Source organism: Macrosteles quadrilineatus, unplaced genomic scaffold (genome assembly GCF_028750875.1).
Source record: "Macrosteles quadrilineatus isolate MER2022 unplaced genomic scaffold, UCM_ALF_1.0 Scaffold_3__2_contigs__length_128488019, whole genome shotgun sequence".
Classification (NCBI taxonomy): domain Eukaryota; kingdom Metazoa; phylum Arthropoda; class Insecta; order Hemiptera; family Cicadellidae; genus Macrosteles; species Macrosteles quadrilineatus.
The window spans coordinates 101,810,145-101,834,133 of record NW_026542596.1 but is presented as its reverse complement, the minus strand read 5'-3'; the positions used below and the strand labels follow the sequence as shown (position 1 = coordinate 101,834,133).

General features: G+C 35.1%; 1 protein-coding gene across 1 annotated transcript; it reads left to right on the top strand.

Annotated features, from left to right (window-relative positions):
- Positions 1-9,534: 9,534 nt before the first annotated feature.
- LOC128990614 (probable ATP-dependent RNA helicase DDX23) lies at positions 9,535-23,271 on the top strand. The gene is made up of 16 exons (XM_054413084.1): positions 9,535-9,638; positions 10,190-10,511; positions 10,733-10,877; positions 12,415-12,578; positions 13,052-13,259; positions 13,744-13,868; positions 14,748-14,884; positions 15,649-15,782; positions 17,963-18,082; positions 18,599-18,757; positions 19,291-19,414; positions 19,927-20,042; positions 20,594-20,737; positions 21,351-21,467; positions 21,994-22,168; positions 22,923-23,271. Exons 2-16 carry the CDS (start codon positions 10,207-10,209, stop codon positions 23,147-23,149), a joined length of 2,400 nt encoding a protein of 799 aa, XP_054269059.1. The 5' UTR covers positions 9,535-9,638; positions 10,190-10,206; the 3' UTR covers positions 23,150-23,271.
- Positions 23,272-23,989: the final 718 nt, after the last annotated feature.

The following is a 23,989-nucleotide window of genomic DNA, read 5'->3' as shown; positions in this document are numbered from 1 at the left end:
CGTAGAAGTGGTCGAAACATACAACTTATTCTATTAGCACGCCGTCTCATCGTTGTATCGCTTAACACGCCATGTTCAGACGCGATTATCCTAGGCTCTCCACCTACAGAAATAATTTTTAATTGTTTCATAGTCTAGTTTTAATCAATATTAATGACATATTTTAAGCATAGATCTGCCACCACCTAGGTTGTTATCGTAGAAGTGGTCGAAACGTACAACTTATTCTATTAGCACGCCGTCTCATCGTTGTAACGCTTAACACGCCATGTTCAGACACGATTATCCTAGGCTCTCCACCTACAGAAATAATTTTTAATTGATTCATAGTCTAGTTTTAATTAATATTATTGACATATTTTAAGCATAGATCTGCCACCACCTAGGTTGTTATCGTAGAAGTGGTAGAAACTTAGAACTTATTCCATTAGCACGCCGTCTATCACTTAACACAGCATGTTCACACGGGATTATCCAAGGCCCACCTATAGATTTCACCTATAGAAATCATTTATATTTGTTCCACTGTCTCGTTTCAAAACTATTTATACGCACACATTTTAATCTTACATCTGCCCCCTATCGTTCAAGGATTCTTGTTGGAAAAAATAAATTTCCATATAGCCAGTTCAGGGCCGCCTGGATAGGTTGTGGGTATTAGTTATCTTCATATGAATTCGCAGAACACTTGTCATTGAAACTGGTGAGTTTCAATGAAAAATTAAAGCATGTATTTTATTGTAAAATAATTTAAAGGATGCATTATAGATAAAAGCTGTTGCTAATGTACAATGTACGATATCCATTATTCAGTAAAACATGCAACGAAATTATCACTGAAGCAAATTGCGTTGTTGATTGGCGTGTTTTGAACCCTGGACTTTGTGGACTATTACTAAGAAGTAGAGCATAATTTAATAAAAAAAATGATCGTTCTGAACTACAAACAATATATTATTTAGTGCCATGTTATTCACACTTATACATTTAAATCTTTATGCACAGGTATTACGGAATGTAATGTGTTATACGTGTAGAGGTTTCATGTTTAAACTATTTCTGCGTAAATGTTATATTAAACACATGTATAAAGCTATTTCTTTAAATGTATATTAGTATGACACTTTAAGATTTAAAATTGAAAATCCAAATTAATGGAAAATAGCAGTCACGAAAGTAGTTCAACAGTTATGTTTTAAAATTTATTTCCAGTCTAGATCCAGAGCTGTTATAATCAATATGATAAATAGGTTATACAACTTTATAAATCCGACATACAGCTCATTTTTTAGGGTCGTTTACATGTTTCGGCTTATATCGGCCATTGTCAAAACGTTGCAGTAGGATAATGTAATCCTGTCATTGTTTTCTACTGAAAGTACATACACAAACACACATACACGGAAGGGACGAAGACATTACGAATAACACTTTAAATAAGCCTATTACGTAAAATACACGGGCAGGACGCACACCTATTAGTCATGCTTTAATAATGCTATAAGTGTCGAAGGCATTTCCACGAAGGGCTGGTCTCTCTGGATGTTTTAGTGAAGCATCCCCGGTTTGCATTTTTGGACGCCAAGAGGGCCATGACCTGTCAAAACATCCACAGTCATTTTTGTTTTTAAGACTACTTAATCATATGAAATATTGCAGAGAGCTCATATAAATTCATATAATAACCATCGGGGACAAGGAAAACTAAGTATAACATAGAAATTGTTATCAGTGTTTTGCAATTTTGTTATAAAATAGAATGTCTGTGGGTAGCCTGTTTTTAGTGGATTACTGACCAAGTCAATGGATAAAAGTCTGGGATAGAAGGAAATAACATTATGGATGTGAAAGTTACGCTTTACGTGAAATTCTTTTTAAATAAAGTGAAAACTACTGGATCAAATGAGCGGGATTTTCTATGTATAAAACAAATTTACCGTAATGATCATACGTTTTCAATTGTCTTCTCGTATCTAAACAACAGGACACTGCTTCACTGGCAATAGGGTTTTTTATTCAAACATGACCAAAATGTGAATGTACGGGAATTATGTGCAATTTTTCTGATGACGAATGGTTGAATTGCGAGACTGGTGCCTTGCATGTTAGATTTGTCATGACGGATATGAACGACAGTTTCTGTGGAGGTTTTTTTAGTGTTAAATTGAATCGGCGTCCTGTTTTTGCTCATACTGACATTATTTTTATTTAGAATTGAGGGTCAATTCCCGGAATTCCCACAGTGACGATTCGTATGCGTCTCAACAACTGTTGTATATGATTTGTTAATTTCTAATAACAAATGGTTGTGGTATCTGTTATAACATAACAAAGGAGTATAGTTTAATCAATTATCTTTACTTATTTAATACAGTTCCCTATCAGCTCATTATCTATTACAAAACACGTTATCTTAAAAAAAATACGTGTTGATAATGTTGTAATTTTAGTACTGAAATGAGCCACTAAGTTCTGGTTTATAAAATCCTGTGAAAAAAACGTTGCTAATTTCTTTAGTGTGCAGTTGTGCAGACCTGCAATTCAAGCGTAGAACATGACATTCTTAGGATTTATTCAATTAGCTCACCTTCTATCACTTAACACGCCATGTTCAGACGCGATTATCCAAGGCTCTCCACCTATAGAAATCATTTATATTTGTTTCAAAGTCTAGTTTCAATAACCATTAATATCCTAATTTAAGCTTAGACCTGCCACCACCTAGGTTGTTACTGTAGAAGTCGCCGAAACTTATGATTTATTCAATTAGCTCATCGTTGTATCGCTTAACACGCCATGTTCAGACGCGATTATCCAAGGCTCTCCACCAATGGAAATTATTTTCAATTGTTTCATAGTCTAGTTTTAATAACTATTAATGACATATTTTAACCATAGATCTGCCACCACCTAGGTTGTTGCTATAGAAGTGGTCGAAACTTTAGGTTTATTTAATAACTAATCGTTGTATCACTTAACACGCCATGTTCAAAAGGGATTATCCAAGGCTCTCCACCTCTAGAAATCAATTTTAATTGTTTCATGGTCTAGTTCCAATAACTATTTAAGACATATTTTAAGCTTAGATCTGCCACCACCTAGGTTGTTGTTGTAGAAGTCGTCGAAACTTCGGACTTATTCAATTAGCTCATCGTTATATCACTTAACACGTCGTGTTCAGACGGGATTATCCAAGACTCTCCACCTATATAAATCATTTTTAATTCTTTCATGGTATAGTTCCAATAACTATTAATAACATATTTTACATCTAACATCTGCCACCACTTAGGTTGTTGCTATAGAAGTCGTTAAAACTTACGATTTATTCTATTAGCGCACCGTCGCCACCCGTCTATGACTTAACACGCAATGTTCTCACTGAGTTATGCCATCACAACATGTTTAAAATACGCTTTCAAAAATGTCAAGACTATAACAATTTTAACATTACATTTTATAAGTTCTTAATTTTTGAAACATAATTTAGTCGGAAGGATGATATCAAATAGATTATTTGGCCGTCTCAATGTGAGACGGGGAAACTAGTAATTTACCACTTGAGTGTTAAGCTCACCGTCTATCACTTAACACGCCATGTTCAGACGCGATTATCCAAGGCTCTCCACCTATAGAAATCATTTATATTTGTTTCAAAGTCTAGTTTCAATAACCATTATTATCCTAATTTAAGCTTAGACCTGCCACCACCTAGGTTGTTACTGTAGAAGTCGCCGAAACTTATGATTTATTCAATTAGCGCATCGTTGTATCGCTTAACACGCCATGTTCAGACGCGATTATCCAAGGCTCTCCACCAATGGAAATTATTTTCAATTGTTTCATAGTCTAGTTTTAATAACTATTAATGACATATTTTAACCATAGATCTGCCACCACCTAGGTTGTTGCTATAGAAGTGGTCGAAACTTTAGGTTTATTTAATAACTAATCGTTGTATCACTTAACACGCCATGTTCAAAAGGGATTATCCAAGGCTCTCCACCTCTAGAAATCAATTTTAATTGTTTCATGGTCTAGTTCCAATAACTATTTAAGACATATTTTAAGCTTAGATCTGCCACCGCCTAGGTTGTTGTTGTAGAAGTCGTCGAAACTTCGGACTTATTCAATTAGCTCATCGTTGTATCACTTAACACGTCGTGTTCAGACGGGATTATCCAAGGCTCTCCACCTATATAAATCATTTTTAATTCTTTCATGGTCTAGTTCCAATAACTATTAAAAACATATTTTACATCTAACATCTGCCACCACTTAGGTTGTTGCTATAGAAGTCGTTAAAATGTACGATTTATTCTATTAGCGCACTGTCCACCCGTCTATCACTTAACACGAAATGTTCACACGGGGTTTTCCAAGGTTCTCCACATATAGAAATGATTTATAATTGTTTGATGTTTTATTCCTTTACTATTAAAATGGTTTATGTGTTAATAATATTACCCATTTGTTAGTCAATCTCTATACTGTTTTTGAAGTCTTTAGACCTTTTTAAGGGTATAATTTAGTGCATTTGTTCATAGGGCAAATGCCTATTACCGTACTTACGGTACGTGGCACGGTTAAGAACTTGACATAAAACCACAATTCGTTTGAATTGTTGTATATGTGTATACACGTACGTGAACGCAATAACTTGAGTAATCTTTGTCCGACTTTGATAACATTTGGTTTTTGAGATGTAGGTTGGGATACACTTCATTATGAGTTGGCGAACCAGCATGATTGGACCATAAAAGGAGCAGGGGTTTTGATATATATTATCAAAACTCTTGACACTTTCCAGAAAGTTATAATAATAATGTCACACATAATGTAATAATAATCATAATGTAATTTACATACAATAATAATTGTAATACATTTTTTTTTACTTATTTACTGGTAGCCAAAAACAATACCCGTATCAACTTAAAATACCAAAATTATGAATGATAAATAATAATTTAGTTAGTTGGGAGCTGTACATTTCTAATTTAAGTTCAAGCTAATTTTCAGTTCTGGGTGTATTTCAATAAGGCCATCCACCTTTCCAGGTAAATTCTTACTCATATGTTTTGGGAGTTCAGCGTTCAGCTAAGTGGTATGCATCTCGAGTTGGATGTTTTGAATCTTTACATTCCACTTAGGCTTAGGTCGCATTGCTATTTCTCCTCCCTACCCTACCTGGGACCTGGATTCTTTTGAATACCAAATGTATTTCATCATTTCTAATATAGTTTCTAATATAGATAATAATATGTGAATTATTATGTAGAAGTGAAGTAGTCCTAAACAATTTACATATTTAACACGAAAACATACATCAGTTATACAGATACATACATACAACGTGGTCTAAACGATGAAATTAATAATGTTTAATTTAATCAAAATATAAAATAGCAAACTACATTTTTCCAAATGTATCCTATCCACATGGAGGTCTACTATATTTTGAATTCCGTCCAGTTACCACTCGGCCTGTCATAAATCAAATGGGCAAAAAAACAGGTCGTCAGATGGACCGTCAGCTATCTTCAGCCTGGTAAACTCAAGACATTTTTAGTATCAAATCTGTAGTCACGGTCCCATAAACATAGACAAACTTGAGATATCAACAGGTTGAACAAAGACATATAAAATAAAAGCTGTTTCTCATAAATCACAACCGTTGAATTTCCTTCCACCATGGTTGAATGTAGTATTTAACAGCGCTAAAAGTTATAGTTAATAGATAATAAAATGTTTCACAGTATTATTAATTGATAGAATGATAGATTTGAAATAAATATTTTATGCTCTGCCTGATTGGGGGTCTGAAAACACGATCTTGCAAGGAATTATTCAGGTCAGCTGCTATTTTGTTTGACTCTTCACTAATGAAATCCACCGACACACCAAAGGGAAATCTCGACGAAAAATTGAGTGATGGATGAGTGCTTGTTAATTACTAGCGTAAATAAATAAATAAATAAAAATGCCTTTATTTAGCAAGCGTTCCTCAGTACATACTGCTTTACAGGATAACTCTTGTCAATTTAATTACTAATACTAAATAAAACTAATAACAAAAAGTACATAATCTATTTACAAAATTTGAGGTCCTTTCTATACATTTCTTTTAGCTTATTTCTAAAAGCTGGAACACCCAGCAATTTAAGATCACAGGGGAGGTCATTATACAACTTTGACCCAAAGTATGAAAAGCCTCTCCTGCCAATCTCCAGCCTCACTCTCGGGAAGTGAAACAGCTTTTCCTGTCGGGTATTGCACCGAGACACCCGATCGCGGGAGACCAGTCTTTCCATCAGGTAAGCTGGTTCTTTTTTGACCAATACCCGATGAACCAGAGTGCAGGTTTGCATCCTGCATACGGCTGCTGAGGGCAAAAGACCGGCAGTTTTTTTTTCAAATTCAGATATATGATCGCGCAGACCATATATAAATCTTACTGCGGTGTTCTGAAGTTTTTGAATCCTTTCCATGCCCTCATTTGTGATGCTGTTGCCATATGCAGGAAAACAGTAGTAAAGCACTGACAAGACAATTGATTGAATCAGCTGAATCTTGGCTGACTCAGGTAGGATGGTTCGGCATTTGTACAGACCCCGCAATCTACCCAACGCCAGCTTGGAAACATGGGTGATATGATCAGAGAAGGTAAGACCACTGTCCAGTATTACGCCCAAAGTCCTGGCAGTGTGGCTCACCTTCAACTCCACGTCATCAAGTTTTACCTGCACGTCTCCATCAATGATCAATTGAACATAGTTGGGCGGAGCAATATGAAGAACAGTGCATTTCTCTCGGTTTAACTTGAGACCATGCTTTATGGACCACTCACTGACATTCGCCAAATCCAAGTTCATTCTCGCAACAGCTTGGTCAATTGAGTTGACATCATAGGATAAATGCATCTGACAGTCATCTGCATAGGCGTGCACATTGCAGAAGTGCACGCAATTGGATATGTCTGCAGTGTACAGGGTGAATAAAATGGGACCCAGACAGCTCCCCTGCGGCACTCCCCGGACTTTGTCAAGGGGAAGTGAAACATCAGCTCCCACTCTAGTCACCTGTTCTCTTTTTTCCAAGTACGACTGCATCCAAGCAATTGCATTATCCATAAAACCAAGATGTCCCAATTTAGCAAGAAGGAAACTGTGGCTTATAGAGTCAAACGCCTGTGAATAGTCAAGCATCACAACAGAGCTACACCTGCCCCGGTCCCTCGCCTCAAACAAGTCTGCAAACATATTCACTAATGCAGTGCAGGTACTGTGGTTTCTTCTAAACCCTGACTGTAATTTTGGAAGGATTTTTTCTTTTTCTAAATGTTCTAGAATTTGTTTTATTGCTAATTTTTCCAGTACTTTTGATATCGCAGGCAAGACTGATATAGGTCTAAGCTCACTGAAGTCAGTAGGATTAGATTTTTTTGGCAATGGGTGGACTATACTAGTTTTCCATGCCTGAGGAAATTTGCCTGATCCTAATGATTCATTCATCAAGTGAGTTAAGGCCTGGTAGAATTGGCAACGTTGCAAGTAGTGTTGTCTAGCGCCAGACGTCCCATAAGATAACATGGCAGACAGGTGACACCAGCTAACAAATTTGCGTATTATTAATTTTAATTTATAAACATAACAGATCAAAAACAACACTTATAGAATTGAACACCAAAACAATTTTTAAATTAAAAATTTATTTTTGTGCATTTAAAGTAGAATAAATATTTTCATAGCCCAGTAACCAAGCTTTCGTATTCCTAAAATAATTCACAAATGTCATTAGCTGCCTCCAAACAAAACAGCTGTTACAACCCTACTTGCGATGTTGCTACTTCGAAGGCCGCGGCATCGAGTTCAATGTGGCGGTGGGGCATACGGAAGATTTCTCAGGTACCGTTTGACGTCACTAACTGCTGCGTCTGAAGAAACAGACAATTTTATAAATTTTCTATTATTAAATTAAACTGTCATAACCTAACCAAACTAACCAAACGTGCTGATAATGAAAAAATCAAATGAAGGTTTACTAATCTAAAAAATAGTTTTGTTCATAAAATAAAATTATAAATGCCTAAAATTCAATTTTATAATTTTTTAATTATAAAATTAAACTGTCATAACCTAACTAAACCAACCAAACTTGCTGATATGAAAGAAAATTGTTGACAAAAAGTTAATGCTAGCAGCAGGATTCGAACCCGATACGTTCGGATTATCAGCCCGACATGCTACCCACTTCACCACCGAGGCCGATGGTTCATTTTTGGGTATCGTTGCGGTAACGGTGTTCCCTCAAAGTTACGTCAGCAGTTAATGACGTCAAACGGCACCTGAGAAATCTTACGTGTGCCGTTTTGTTCAACGTGGCCGTGCAAGAAGTCGTTTGCTACTAAAAATGAAAAAAGAAATCAAATTTAAATGTCATTTCAAACTTATTGAGGAACTTCGTATTGAGAGCTATATTTTAACGGTAATTTAATAACCAAATACTACATTTTTGTATTTGTTCTTATACAAACTTTCCTTTAGGTTTAAGAACTACGTAATATCGGCATCGAATAAATCCAAAATCCATAATCACCTTACATTTTGGAATTAACCAACTCACTGCTAGTGATGTAATTGACTTTGTGTACTGACAGTGCCAAGTGCCAGTCGACTTTTCGAGTTTTAAAATTCTGAATCAAGCAAAGATTAATTATCGATTACAACCACTCCTTCTTTAATCAATTTGTAAATTCAAAATGATGGAACTACATGGATAATAAAATTTAGCTTACCTCTAAAAAACACTAAAATAGGGGTCTAGTTTATGCAAGGCTCACGGGACGCTCCGTGACGCACAATTCTATTGGCTGTCATGGCGTACGACATCCTTCTCTTGAGGGAACACCTTACCGCAACCATAAAGTCAATGCCACAACGATAAGAAGTGAAGCTGTCTGGGTTCGTGGTGTAGTGGATAGCGTACTCGGCTGATGATCAAGATAGGTAAACAGATCGAATGCTATCGGTGGTAACCAACTTTTGTCAAAGATTTTGATTAGATTTTGTTAGAATTTGAGGCATCTCAAATTGTATTTTATAAACAGATTTTTTCGATTAGTAAACCTTCATACGATTTTTTTACTATCAGCAAGTTTGGTTGGTTACGTTAGGTTATGGCATTTTAATATTATAATAAAAAAATTTAAAAATTAATTTTATATTTTTTCTTGGTTTTATAGTTAAGTATGACGTCATGGATATACGTCATCTGACAGTTTAATTTTATAATTACAAAATTATATAATTAATTAATTTGATATTTTTCAAAAATTTATAATTATGTATGACGTCATAGATCTAAGGACCAATCATTATGACGTCACAGAGTGGTCCCGTGAGCCTGTCCGAAAGGAGACCCCTAAAATAGGGGGTCCAGGCAGGCACTCGGCATTTGGCAGTAACATTTTTCTGCTCGACGTTTCACGATCGTTCTATCATCCATCAAGCAAGTTGTTTTCACTTGTTTTGGGCCAAGGGCCAAGGCCAAGATCTTTTATGATAGGTTATGTTTACCTCACCGAATAGAAAGTTAATAGATGTTTGAAGAATCTAAATCATTGACTATTACCTGAAGTAAGTTAGTTGGTATTAGATTTACTATGTTATAATACCCAATCAAACAAATACTTCAGTTCATGCAATTAGGATACAAGTCATGTTCGTTGGGCCTTGTCCCTGTAGGTTTCTAGCCTAGGCCTACGTTAAAAATAAAGTAGGTAAACTAGGTTCTACGTTAAAATAAAACGGACCAATTAAGACTGGTTTTGGATACAAAAAGAGGAAAATAAATTCCATAGAGCGATAAGTGGCCCTTTGGCGTATAAATTAAGATCAGTAGGCCTAGGCTAAAGGCATTACGCCCCAAAATCGATATATTGTTTGGTTAGTTAGGTAAGGTTAACTTAACCTAACTAACCAAACGATATATCGAATTAAACAATTGAATAATCAATATTACTCATTCGGTTGTTTGTGCCAACATGGAAGTTTACCCCTTATTTAAGATAAGCTTTTTACAAAGTTTATTTTTACAGTTTATGAGTAGACCCAGACCTATACTAGGGTATGTTCTACATTAGTAAAAGTATCTGTTAGGTTAATAGACTAAATTGAATGACTTTTAGGTCAGATTTTGGAGAAAATGGGACTTGATAAAAAAAGTTCTCGTAGAAGCCGCAGTCGGGAAAGAGATCCTGATCGAACAAGAGAAAGAGAGCGTGAAAGAGACCGCAGTAGGGACAGAGAACGGGACCGTAGGGATAGGGATAGGGAGAGAAGAAGATCAAGAAGCAGATCTAAAGAGAGAAGAAAAGATGATCGTAGAAGAAGAGATGATGAGGATGAACGAAAGAAAAGAGATGAGGATGATGTTAAGAGAGAAAAACCGAGATCAAGAAGTCGCAGTAGAGAGAGATATCGAGCAAAAGAAAGTCGCAAGTCACCTGTGTGAGTACCTTGGCATAACTTATATTTTTTTTAAATGTTGTTTTATTTTTAGCCTAACTTAAGCTTACACCAAACTAAACTAAAACCAATTTTAAATTTAATTCTAGCTTTAATTAAATTATACCTTGCTCTTTATACATTGTTTAGTATTTAAGGCAAGATTGTTCACAAAAGTGTCATGCTTGATGCTGTGTTCCTAATTTGTTTTATCCCTAACTTAGGCCTCCTGCAGTGAAAAAGGAAGAAGAGGGAGTGGTAAAAAAAGAAGAGCCTATGGATGAAGAACTCAATCCCATCAAAAAGGAACCTTTGTCCCTAGAAGAACTGTTGGCCAAAAAACAGGCTGAGGAAGCAGCGAGAAGTAAGGTAGGCCTAATAATAAAATGCAGGGTGTCCACCTAGATAGGCCTACTGGGAAATCCGGGAAAGTATGTGAATTTTGATGACCAGGGAAAATTCTTTGAATTAGGCCTGTACGTTAGACTTTTCTAAGGAACCTAGAACTCAAAATTTGTTAACAAAATCTACCAGAAAATATAGGTTTTTTTTAATTTTTGTAGGCCTAGTATTGAAAATCGTGATAAAGGAAAAAAACTATCAGTAACCACAGACAATTAATTATTCCAGGTTTTCCAGGTTGAAAATTCAAAAACTTCCTGAACAAAACCTGTTACTAAAACAAACAAAAAAATGAGTTTGGTACTTATTTATAACTTCCTACTAGTAGTAACTTTAAACTTAGGCCTATGTTAAAACATTTTCAAAGAAAAAAAAAACCTCTGCAATCCTGCATACATACCCCCAAGCAAATTTCCTTTTGCTTGCTTTAATTCTCACAACATTTCTTTAAAAATTACATTATAAAAACCCTGTGTATTTCTTCTGTATTGTTGTGCAATGTAGATTTTAAAAATTCCAATTTTTTTTTTCTTTCTGTAGCTTGTAGAAAGTGCAGTACACCTCTGAGGACCTCTAAATTGTTTAGTATTAAAAATGTACTAGTTGCTCTGCCCGTGCTTCGCTACGGGGTGAGAATGCAGAAAAGAATAATTCGGTTTTACTTTAAGATACTATAATATTATATACTATGAGCAACAGTTACAACACACTTACCTGGGGCCCATTTCATAATAAACTACAAGTTACAAGTTACAACTTGTAACTTGTAATTTCCATTAGATTTGCATTGGGCGATCAGCTGATTTACTAATAATATTAGTTTGTACTTTATTATGAAATGGGCCCCAGGAAACATATAGGCAAAAGCTCAATCCTGCTTATTGATTATTTAAATTAAGATCTCTTAATTACAGTACTATCATTTTATATAGTGTACAGCATTTAAAATATATGCAAAAGTATAATTCATTGACCACATGGTACCAAGAAACAATTCTCCTTGTAAACAAATTAAATTAAATAGCAGAACAGCATTTCTGACAACAGCTGTAGTTCCATAACAATATTTGTTTTCCATGTTAATCTTATGGAGAAATACGAAACTTCAAAGGGCCCCCAGGCCTCTCTCTCTAATTATTTCCCCAAAAAGAAAGTTTCCTGCACAACTTCACGTTACGCTCTTTCCAATGACACCAAAAACATGTCAATCGGTTCAGTAGTTTCGGAGGAGTAATTGTCACAAAAATCCTGCTTGCGTATTAAATAAGTAAATAGATTATAAAACAACCAAACTGCTTTACCGACATGCCCGAGGTGGATTAGTTCGGGCCGCTGACACTCTGCAACACTGTTCAGGTAACGATAGCCTCCATTGAGTGTCCACTCTAGTAGCTACGTGTATACTCAATGCTATAAGCATGAATGAATGCTATAGGCACAAATGAATGCTTTAGGCATAGACAATAGCTATGAAACCCTTATAAAAGTCCTTATTATTTTGCAGCCTAAGTTTTTAACCAAAGAGGAGAGAGCGGCTGAAGCTTTAAGAAAGCGACAGGCTGAAGTTGATGAGATGCGAAGAAAACAAGACGAAGAGAGGAAAAAGCGTGAAGAATTCGCTAAAGAAGCAAACAAACAGATGGATGACAGGGGTCGGGATGATTTTAGGTTAGCTTATACCTAGTAACAAATATGAACACTGTTATATGTTATGGACACTGTCGACCTGTCGTTAGATAATATAACTACTTAACCCTAACGAATAAACAAATCTGTCTAGACATATTCTAAACATGTTTAATTATTTGTTGGCTGTGTAGATTATCTTTTTTAAACCTTTATTACTTTCCTTTTGCTTTAAATAAATATATAGGATGGAGAGGACACAGCTAACTCACCTGATGAAAGGTTGCAGACGAGTCAAAGAACACATATGAAAACAGAGAACATATGTGTTCTTTGACTCGTATGCAACCTTTCATCAGGTGAGTTAGCTGTGTCCTCTCCATCCTATATATTTATTTAATCCAAACTAAATGCTTTTTCCTAAAAACATTTCCTTTTGCTTTGTTATTTCACTTCAATCTATTCCTTTGTAGACAATTCCCTTTGCCTCACGATTTTCCTGTTCAATCTTACAGACGCCCGAGAGATAGGACAACAGTTGAAGAAAAGGAGATAAATAAAGATAGAGAAAAAGAGGGAGAAGCTATAAAAGAACGTTATTTAGGAATCATCAAAAAGAAAAGGCGTGTTAGAAGATTGAACGATAGAAAATTTGTATTCGACTGGGATGCTTCTGAAGATACCTCGGTGGATTACAACAACTTGTATAAGGAAAGGCACCAGGTAATGTGTTTGTTTTTAGCTAACAGAGATTTGTAGAATCACAACTTCTCTCTTAAATTCTTGAATTTTTCTAAACCCCTGTCAAAGCTCTGAAACCTTGTGTCCTCATCTTCAAATCTAGTTTCATTATGTGTCTTCCTTGACCATGTTTTCACCTTGCTTAATTATGGTTTTATTTTGAGTAATTAAATATTTTATATATTATTTGAACTAATGAATTTTAATGGAAGCCGAAGGAAACTTCAACGTTATTCTGTGGCTTTTAAAAGTTTTTTTCCAGTTTCAAAACCTAAATTAAAAAAGAAATTACTTATCAAACCTATAATATTTTTTGTATGTATATAACAGGTGTGTACATTGTTGTAGGGTATGTATTGACAGTGTGTATGTGAGAGCCTACTATCTCCAACACTCTAATGATTCCATAAAGCCATAATTTAAAACTCTTCAGTAACAGTTTTAAAAACATTCTATTCTTTTTCAGGTTCAGTTTTTTGGTAGAGGAAATGTGGCGGGGATAGATATTAAAGCTCAAAAACGAGACCAGTCCAAATTTTATGGTGAACTACTAGAAAAAAGAAGAACAGAAGCAGAAAAAGAACAAGAAAAGTATGTTGGTTTTAATACAATATTGCTAAACTACAGTAGACTTCTGATTATCCATGATCTTGAATGGCTAAGTGATTGTGGATGATCTAAATTTTGGATATGGGTAACCCCTATCTAAGTAGTTAGAGCGGAGGACTTCAGTCCCTTAGGTTCCGCGTTCAAATTCCGCTAATTCACTAATGGATTTTATCTAAGTGATACGCCTAATGCCGCAACACCTAGGTCTAGCGTGAAGTAACCGGAAAAACAATCCTGGGCAACTTAGTTTCCCCACGAGGCCTTTGTAAGTTAATATCTTGGTCATTGCTGTATAATGTACACGCTAACTTCCATAGTATACTTTTTTCTTATTTTTACGATTGTGGTTAATCTGCAGGTGGTTAATCCACTTGTGGATACTCTGCAATCTGCTATATATTGGGAGTTAATTGATTATTGACAATTTTTGATTTTGCCTTAACAAATTTTTTATGACTATGACCAAACCTAGTTTTGCTTAAGAGATTAATAACCAGATTGAATATCGAATTAATTATCAGTTGTGTTTTAATTTTAAAATTCATAATGATATCGACACATTTTACAACCATTCTTTACCTGGTTTAGTATGGACATTGTTTGTCTAGAGATTAGAGCATGAATCTTTTCTCCCTAGTCTTTACTCCTGGAATCTTTTTTCGTGGAGGTCTGTGTTCTGAACTGCGTCAGTCACCGTTGATTTCAGCTACATGATTATCATACGAACCAGAGATTTTTTTACCACTAAACCACAATTCTTAAGAATTTACTGAGATTACATCTTGCACAATTATTATAAAGATCGTAATTATTGTTTCTTGGTCTTAGACCTTAGACTAATGCAAAACATTTTCTCCTTAGGGTAAGACTGAAAAAGGTGAAAAAGAAAGAAGAAAAACAGCGATGGGACGACCGACATTGGTCGGAGAAGGCAATGGATGAGATGACAGAAAGAGATTGGAGAATATTCAGAGAAGACTACAACATAACAATCAAGGGTAAGTTATATGAACATGTGGCTGCTCTGTACTATTTTTTTTTTCTGTAATTTCCTGAAATCTTGATAGCCATGTTTGATTATATTTAAAAGCTAGCAATATTTAAAAAATTATATTTGCCTTTATTTTTGATTATTTTTTAATGGAGGTATTCCTTTTATTTAACCTAAAGTAAGTCTAATACGCCAAAATTGGTACAGTAGTTTTAAATATTAAATAACTTCTTGATCAGCATTGTACGTGTTATTAAATTTACGGAAAGTAAATACATTCGCCTATTGGGTCTGATGATGATTGGAGTGTCCAATTGAAATCGATCACCACTTACCATCTTTTGTATATTTACCGTCTTGTGAGTAACAGTATAAGCGTAAATATATGTTATAAGTGTTATAAGACGTATCTTTATTTACTTTCCGTTTTAAATATTAGCGAATTTCCCATACAGGGAATGAGCTATTATTGTAGGTCTCATTTGACACTCAAACATATGTAGAAAACACTAAAAAACAAGATCAGCTTTTCAAAAATTATAAGATATTTACATGAAATGTTGATTATATCAAACTGTTATGTACATCACAAGTATTTCCATAATCTTTCAGTCGACTCTTTTAAGTCATTGGAAATTATGACTGTTCATTTTAAAACAAGGTCTGTAATACTTCCCAATTGCTCGAATTCGAGCACTAGGTACACATATATGATAGTTCATATTATTTGTTACCTGTCAAGAACTGATTGTTATTCTGTTTCTGTTACAGGTGGGAAGATTCCAGATCCAATTCGTAACTGGAAAGAATGTGGGTTTCCTCAAGAGATCGCTGATATCATTGAGAAGGTCGGCTACAAGGATCCAACTCCCATCCAGCGACAAGCCATTCCAATTGGGTTGCAGGTGAGACTGTTCAACTTTCAATCTTCGATTTTTCTAGTAAATCTCCCATATTGGACAAAATGATTTTACTGTCATCAGTATAACTTAAGCTTTAAAACTGGTATGCATTTTATAATTTAGCCTCCAGATAGCTCTACACATACTTTTCTAAAAGGACGTAAAATTAAAGTAAAGAATAGGTTAGGTTTTTTAAGTATGGGCCATTTTTGCGTATGGATCCATAGCTCGCTTGAATGCCAAAACGAGGCTCCGTGTCACTTACTGGATTATTTGTCAACAGAATGATACTATTTGCAGCTCTGTAGCTGACATGTACCCGTTGCTCCAAACTAGTTGACGGTAACTAACCATAGTTTGAGTTTCTTCATTAACAAAAATATTACTTAGACCTAATTTTTTGATCAGAGAGTCTTGATTTTAGCCTACCACTTTTATAACATACTAGATGGTGCCCATCGGCTTCGCCCGACATACTTTTGAGTTTTTTTATGAACTGGCTGTTATGATGTGACTTAACTACGGGCTAACATGACCTTTTACATTATTATCCGGTATAGTAACAAATTTAATGGATACATCCTTATATAGCCTAATCACGAAAGCTAATTAGACATATGGGACTACTAAAGTCAAACTAATAGTGTTATTCGGTCTAGTTGTTGTAAACATGCTTTTGCTTTGCAACAGGGGACAAAAATAATAGTGCTGCAATATGTTGGTAAACTTTGTAACTTGTTAATGCTGTTGAACATCATGGAACTTAACTCGTTGGTTTATTTAAAACTGCTGTTAATAATATTTTTTGATTCTTTTTAAATATTATTTCAAAATCCCTGACATGGTTACCTTTAAGATGATCCCAGGGGGGCTAAGCCCTGGAAGTTATCACGAAATTAATGATGTATAAACCTATTCCATGAAATTCTACATGTATGTACCAAGTTTTGTGGCCATTGGTCCAGCTGTGTCTACGTTTATCACTGCCAAATTCGTTCAAAAAAGCTGTTTTGTGCGATTTTTGTCAAGTTTTCCTTCAATTTTTATCACATAATAATCATCTGTGAAATAACAAACAGCTGTTCGGATCAAGATTGTTTTTTCTAGCTGTCACTGATATGTTTACAAATGTTGTTTACAAATACCGCAATCATTTCCGATCACGTTTTGAAAGCAAATCCCAAACAAAGTGAGATTAAAAACGTTTTTCTTACATAACGGATTTAATTAATCGCAAGTGCAATATTATAGTGTAACCGTAAATGAAATTAAATAACTAGGCATCATCCAGGTCAGGAACCAGAGATTCTTTGTGTATAAAATTGTTCTTGAGTTTTGATAACCAGAAAGAAGACCTTGAATCAGTGTTGTATAGGGCTGGGACACTTAATGATCGTCGCCAATAGCTTACAAACAAGGTTTCCACTCATTGACGGTGCTTCAATGGCGATTGTGTAAAGTGTTAAGTAAAAAAACACAACTGCAGTGGGTGATTGTAATAGAGGTATACGGATGATGCTAAACTCGCTTTTCCAATGTGTCACTTTCTGTTTATACTCACCGTGTGATGCAATCACTGGACCATACAGCCAATAGGCCCATAGCCCATCTCTTGGGTACGTACGCCTACCTATTTATTCATAACAACCTTTTCGATGACGATCCTTGATACCGGTACTTTTCCATGGAATACATGGCCCACCTACTTAAGAAATTAAGTTTAAAAATGTCAAAAAACCCAACATTGTGTGATTTTTGTCACCTTCAACTGACTACTATAAGATCCCCGTGCGTAAAACGAGCACACAGCTAGTAATTTATAAAATTATCATTTCTTAACTCCAATCAGGTGTCTAAATAATTGAGATGTAGGCCTAAATGTAAATGACAGTGTAAACAAACATCAAATTGTTTTAACATTACCTATTAATACCTAAAAGTCCCACTTCAGAACTTTGAATAATCCGGGAACAGAACCCTAGATCGATATTGAATTGAAAATTTACCTTAAAAGTAATTGTTGGTACGTTCTTTGTCTTTGCTCGGAGTTTTATCTAATGTACTCTATTGATTTTTGTGAGATAGACATACAAACTCCTGATTTGTATAACAGTAAAGAAATGTTAATTTATTGCGCATTGTATTGCCTTGTGTCTTAACCACTAATTTCTAATTGTTTTCAGAATCGTGACATCATTGGTGTTGCTGAGACAGGTTCGGGTAAAACTTTAGCTTTCTTGATACCTCTTCTGTTGTGGATTCAGTCACTGCCCAAGATAGAGAGGATAGAAGACGCTGACCAGGTATGAGAGTTAATATTTTAGTTAGTGCTAGTGATAATAAAAGTTTGACATAAGGATACAAAATGGTGAAAAATAAATTACATTAAGTTGCATATGTTTTAGGTAGTTTATTAAAAATAATTGCATTCAACAAAACAGTCCATGATACAGTAATGAAGAAGATATTTTACATCAATGTCTGTCTCAAAATGTTGAGGTGCGACCCAGGGTAAAAGTTTAACAAATTTTAAACATTTATACCTACTAATTGGACATAACAAAATCTTTTTGACTCCTCAAACGTTTAAATGTTTGAATGCTTATGGAAAAGTGTCAACAAAAAGTAGTTCACCAAGGGCAGCAATAGCTGGTCTTCTACCGGTTAAATCCCTGCTTATCATAATAGACTAATGTCTTATACCTTACATATAATGTGTCCATAGGCCTACAATCAATGATTGAAATATCCTTCGACTCTAGTAGGCCTACAGTGGTAGGTCCTTTATTCTAAGGTAATTGCATATCATTGTTCCCCAGGGACCGTACGCCATCATCCTGGCACCCACCCGAGAGTTGGCCCAGCAGATTGAAGAGGAGACCAACAAGTTCGGAGGACCGCTAGGTATCAGAACAGTGGTGGTGGTCGGTGGTCTATCGAGGGAAGAGCAGGGATTCAGGCTGCGGTTAGGTTGTGAGGTAAGTTTGATTTTGAGTCGGTTTCAATTTTTTCAAATTTCCAATTTAGGTTCCAGAAAGCAAGAAATTTAAACTTTACCAATAGGCTACTATTGTTCTAAAAGAACATGAGAGTGATTGCAATTAATTTTTAAATTTAAACAGATGAATAGTTTGTCATTCCATAGTTTAATGGGAAATCATACAAAAGTATTGCATGAAATAAATTTGGATGAAAAATCTGTTAAAATGATGTTGGGTGATTGAAAAAATATTTAACCGTTTATCCCTTAGATTCCTGTTGCACTGTTCCTCACCATCTCACTCTCTTGGTTGTTTCTTTCTCTCTTGACATCTATCTTCAACTCTATGCAAGTATTCCTTCGCCTTCCAACTCTTCTTTTACTTAGGCTACAGGTTTCTGCTTTTATTTCCCTTCCTTAGTATTATCTACACACGTCTTTCAAGTTGTGTCCTTTGATCAATGGCTATGATCATGTGTCCTCGTCACCTTTTTTTATTCAATACATATTAAAATATACTTACAATTTCAGATTGTAATTGCCACCCCTGGTCGTCTCATTGACGTGTTGGAGAACAGATACTTGGTTCTAAACCAGTGTACATACATCGTACTGGACGAGGCTGATCGTATGATAGACATGGGTTTCGAACCAGGTAATCATGTTTGGGTTTGTATTTATAAATAAATATTTGTTTGGTAAATTATCAATGAAAAGTGCCAATTTTTAACTCTTAAACTTTTTTTAAAAGATTTATTTGAAGTAGATTTATAATAGGACAAATTATCAGTGTGCTATTTGTGACCTTTTGACTACTTATTAGCCCCTGGATTCTAGTTTTCTGAGATTACCTTGGTGGATTCTATCTTTGTTCAAAAACCTTCAACGTTGTAATTTTTGTTTGTTTTTAGTATCCATTATGGACAGCACTTAAGGTTACACTATTCCAAATCAAGATGTCATTGGAGATGAGTAAATGTTTACCTATCATGACAATTATTTGTATGTAAGCAAACTGAACTAGCTCTAAAATCTAAAATAACCTTTAATCACCTTCTCAGCTTTCCTTTTATTGGTTTAACTGTTTGTACCATGCTATTAATCATCAGTTTGAATTTATTTGAAAATTTTACAGTTTATTAATTTAGTTACATTTACCTTTTTTAGACGTACAAAAGATCCTGGATTTCATGCCTGTGACCAACATCAAGCCAGACAATGAAGATGCTGAAGATGAAGCCAAACTGCTCGCCAATTACAATTCCAAAAAGAAATATAGACAGGTGAGTTGAAGTACTAAAATCAGATTTATCAGGTACCATATAATATATAAAATATATATTTAAGAATATTTTTGTACTTCTTACATTGTTAACTGATTACTAGGAAAAAAACAGCAATACAGTAGGCTACAGGTAAGTAAGCTATCTGCAGACGCGATTTTTTGAGTAGCCTAGGTCTGTTGGTAGCTTACTTAAAAGAAATAGAGGCGTTGGTTGGTAGGAGGAATGCAAAGTTTCTGTTAGTATTTGTTTTTTGTATTTATGTATGGTCTAAAGACCTGGGTTCATATCATGCTGACCCCCAATGGGGGATTTGCAAAGTGATAATCTCACTTATCGAAGCAGGTTCTATTTGTCTTTTTAGTATAGACCTATCTCAAAGAAGTTCTCATCTTTTTTTATTTTATAAAATCAAAATATAAATGTGTGATACAAAATTACTGAAACCATAAGGCTAAATATATAACCACAGTAATATTTATTTCAAATACTAATAATATTCTGGAGTCTCATTTTTCAAATGATTGCTGAGAGTTATGTTTTGCCCTCAGACTGTGATGTTTACGGCCACTATGCCTCCTGCTGTGGAGCGGCTGGCTCGAACTTACCTGCGTCGTCCTGCCGTCGTCTACATCGGCAGTATCGGCAAACCCACAGAAAGAACTGAGCAAATAGTATACATGGTGTCCGAACAGGTGATTACCAAATATGTTTTGTTTTGCTGGGAAACTATCTACCTGCTTTTTGAAATTGTATATTTTGAGGTTCAGTAATCATGTAGGTGTTGGGCCTCTTGTGAAACTAATTTGTTATTTTGTAATTTAGTTAAGAACATTTTACCATGAGAATTTAAGAGCTGTCATGAGTTCACCAAATAAAATTATTTTTTTAGTTATTTTATCAATAAATTATCAATTCAGTTATTAATTTTAAACATAATAAAGCATTTAAGATCCCTATCAAAAATTGATTATTTATTTAGCAAGGTAAACAATATTAAGAGAAAACAAACTGTGACGTTCTTTCCCGTGTGTGTAAAGGCTTTTTGCGCTTATACTATTCTATTACATTTACTTCAATAAGATCATGAGTCTATCACAATTTAGTCCATAGAAAGAGCTCACAAATAACCGTAGTTTCACAAAAGTATTTAACATTTTTACTTATTTAAAAGTTTTGATGTGACTGTGACTCTGAAGTTACATAGTGTAACTAAAAGGTTCGCCTAAACCTGAAATGTAATAATTATGAATGGCATGGTGGTAGTACTCTTTGATTTTCAAATTCTCACTATGCTTGTGTTTTCAGGACAAGCGTAAGAAGCTGATGGAACTTCTCAGCCGAGGAGTTGAGCCTCCAGTCATCATCTTTGTCAACCAGAAGAAGGGAGCCGACGTCCTCGCCAGGGGCCTGGAGAAACTTGGGGTGAGGTTCTACATGGTTTTAGTCTAAAGCAGGGGCTGCAATAGTGCTGCAGGACCTTCTATTTCTATTCTAGATAATTGTTAAGTTTGAAAACTTCCAATGGAATTTTAAGTTTTGAACATTTGAAGAGTAGTTTAATGTTAAGAAAAGGGTAATACTCCTCAAAACGTTGAGAATTAAAAAAAAATTACTATTCACACTTACATCTTTGAAATTTTACACAAAAATCTTGAATTGATTTTAACTTTAAAATTAGTTTATTTGCAATTTTGGGCCAAGAAGTTTAGATTATTTACCAGCAATACTTGAACCTGTTAAGATCAAATACCAAAAGAGATTAACCCCACACCCCATTCAGAGAAGTTGAGCTGTTTTGCTAACTTTTCTTTGGTCATAAGAGGTCATAACCTCATACTACTAACTAGTTACAACGGTGACCATAGGATACTCTGATACTCAACAAAGTATGTATACCAAATACCAAAGGTTAGTAATGGTTAGGTTATGATTTTTTGTTTGTTTGCAGTACAACGCCTGCACACTGCACGGAGGTAAGGGCCAGGAGCAGAGAGAGTACGCCTTGGCCACTCTCAAGTCTGGAGGCAAAGACATCCTGGTGGCCACTGACGTTGCTGGTCGAGGTATCGACATCAAGGATGTCTCTATGGTCATCAACTACGACATGGCTAAGACTATCGAAGGTAGGTTCATGGTCATCTGTTATTTTCATAGGTGTTATAGTGTCTGTAAAGACTAAGCTAAAAGTGTTGAAGAATGATTTGGCAATTACTGGAGGAGAGACTTTACTAGTGTCAAACTACGAAAATCATAGTCAATTATTAACCTTTACGACTCTTCCTGGCAGACTGTTCAGTCTTCATAGTATGCGAAGCTGGACTTCAATAGCCTATCTTTGTAAAGGGGATCTTTTTTTGTTTTAGATTTTACATTAAAATAAAGTAACCCTAGTAAATTGCTATTGTACAATTCAAATTGTCATTGGCAGCTACCTAAAGAAACTGTTTCTAGGTGATCAAATGGGCCGAAGAACACCAGTCCTTTTCCTTGAACACTTGCTTTTTCTGAATGTAGTATCCCAAGCAATCGACATTTTGTCTTTGGCAGGGGCTATTAGGGTAATTTAAAGCCATTTTAAATGTCTTCCTGGGATGCAATTTGAAAAGAATCCCTCAAAAAGCATGCCTCAACAGTAAAAGAACAATTCTGCCTTTTTCAATATATGATGGGAATGGAACTGTATCTGGATGAAGTTTTATCCTCCTGTCTCAAAATAGATCACTAGCATTTAGCATTCCCCTGCGACATCAATTGACTGAATAAGCGCACATTTCGAAAAAGTGATTTATAGTGTCCTCCACATTTCTTTATACGTCTACTTTAAAATCATATTTACTGTTACCGTACACTAAACTAAACACTCATGCTCTGTTACAGATTACACTCATCGTATCGGCAGAACTGGTCGAGCAGGTAAGACAGGAGTGGCTGTTTCGTTTGTCACCAAGGAAGACTCACCAATCTTCTACGATCTGAAGCAGACGATTCTGCTCAGTCCGGTATCTACTTGTCCTCCAGAGCTACTCAATCACCCTGACGCTCAACACAAGCCCGGCACTGTCATGGTGGCTAAGAAGCGGAGGGAGGAGAAAATATTTGCTTAAGAAACTTATTTTATTTGTAAATAGATTTTTCATATATAGCACTTGTATGTTCCTATCATAGGACTTGATTAGCTGTGTAAGTAAATGTTATTTGATGAAATCGTAATAAATATTAAAAATCATTTTATTTGTTTTTCATCCAGAATCCTCTCTCTATCTGTAGAATGTGGGACCAAGTCATAACAAATAAAATATCTTACTATAGTTTGGCCGCTTAGAAAGCGACCTCCTCCAGCATAGGTTTAGCATTAGCGCGCAGGTCGTTTTCTAAGCGGCCGAACTATAATATTATAAATGTGAAAGTTTGTGTATATGTTTGTTTGAAGTTCAATCACGCATAAACCACTGGACGGATTGGGCTGAAACTTGGCATGATGATAGCTCACATTCCCGATTAACATATAGGCATATTCTTATCTTAAAATCCTTTCGGGCTCCGCCCCAGTGGCTCTGTAGTTCCCCAGGTTAACCTTATGAGTAATCACATTTAAAGGGAATTAAAGAATTTAGTCAGCTGTTTCAACTAAAAAAGTTGGTACTATGATATGAAAAAGCATTAAAAAGTTATAAGATTTACCACCAGGGTGAAGCACTATTATTTTTTTTGCATTTATGAAAACAGTTACTTTGAACTAAGCAGCAACAAAGAACTGTTATACGCAATGAGAACTGTCAAAGTAGGATTGTTTAAAGTTATGTTTTTGTTTTTAATCTTTAATGTGATTAATAATTTGTTATTTTTTCAGAATTTTGTAATACTTTATTTTTCCTTATTGTTTAGGTGAAGTGGTAGAACATTATGGCTATAGTAGATGTGTAACACCATAGTATACCGTAAAT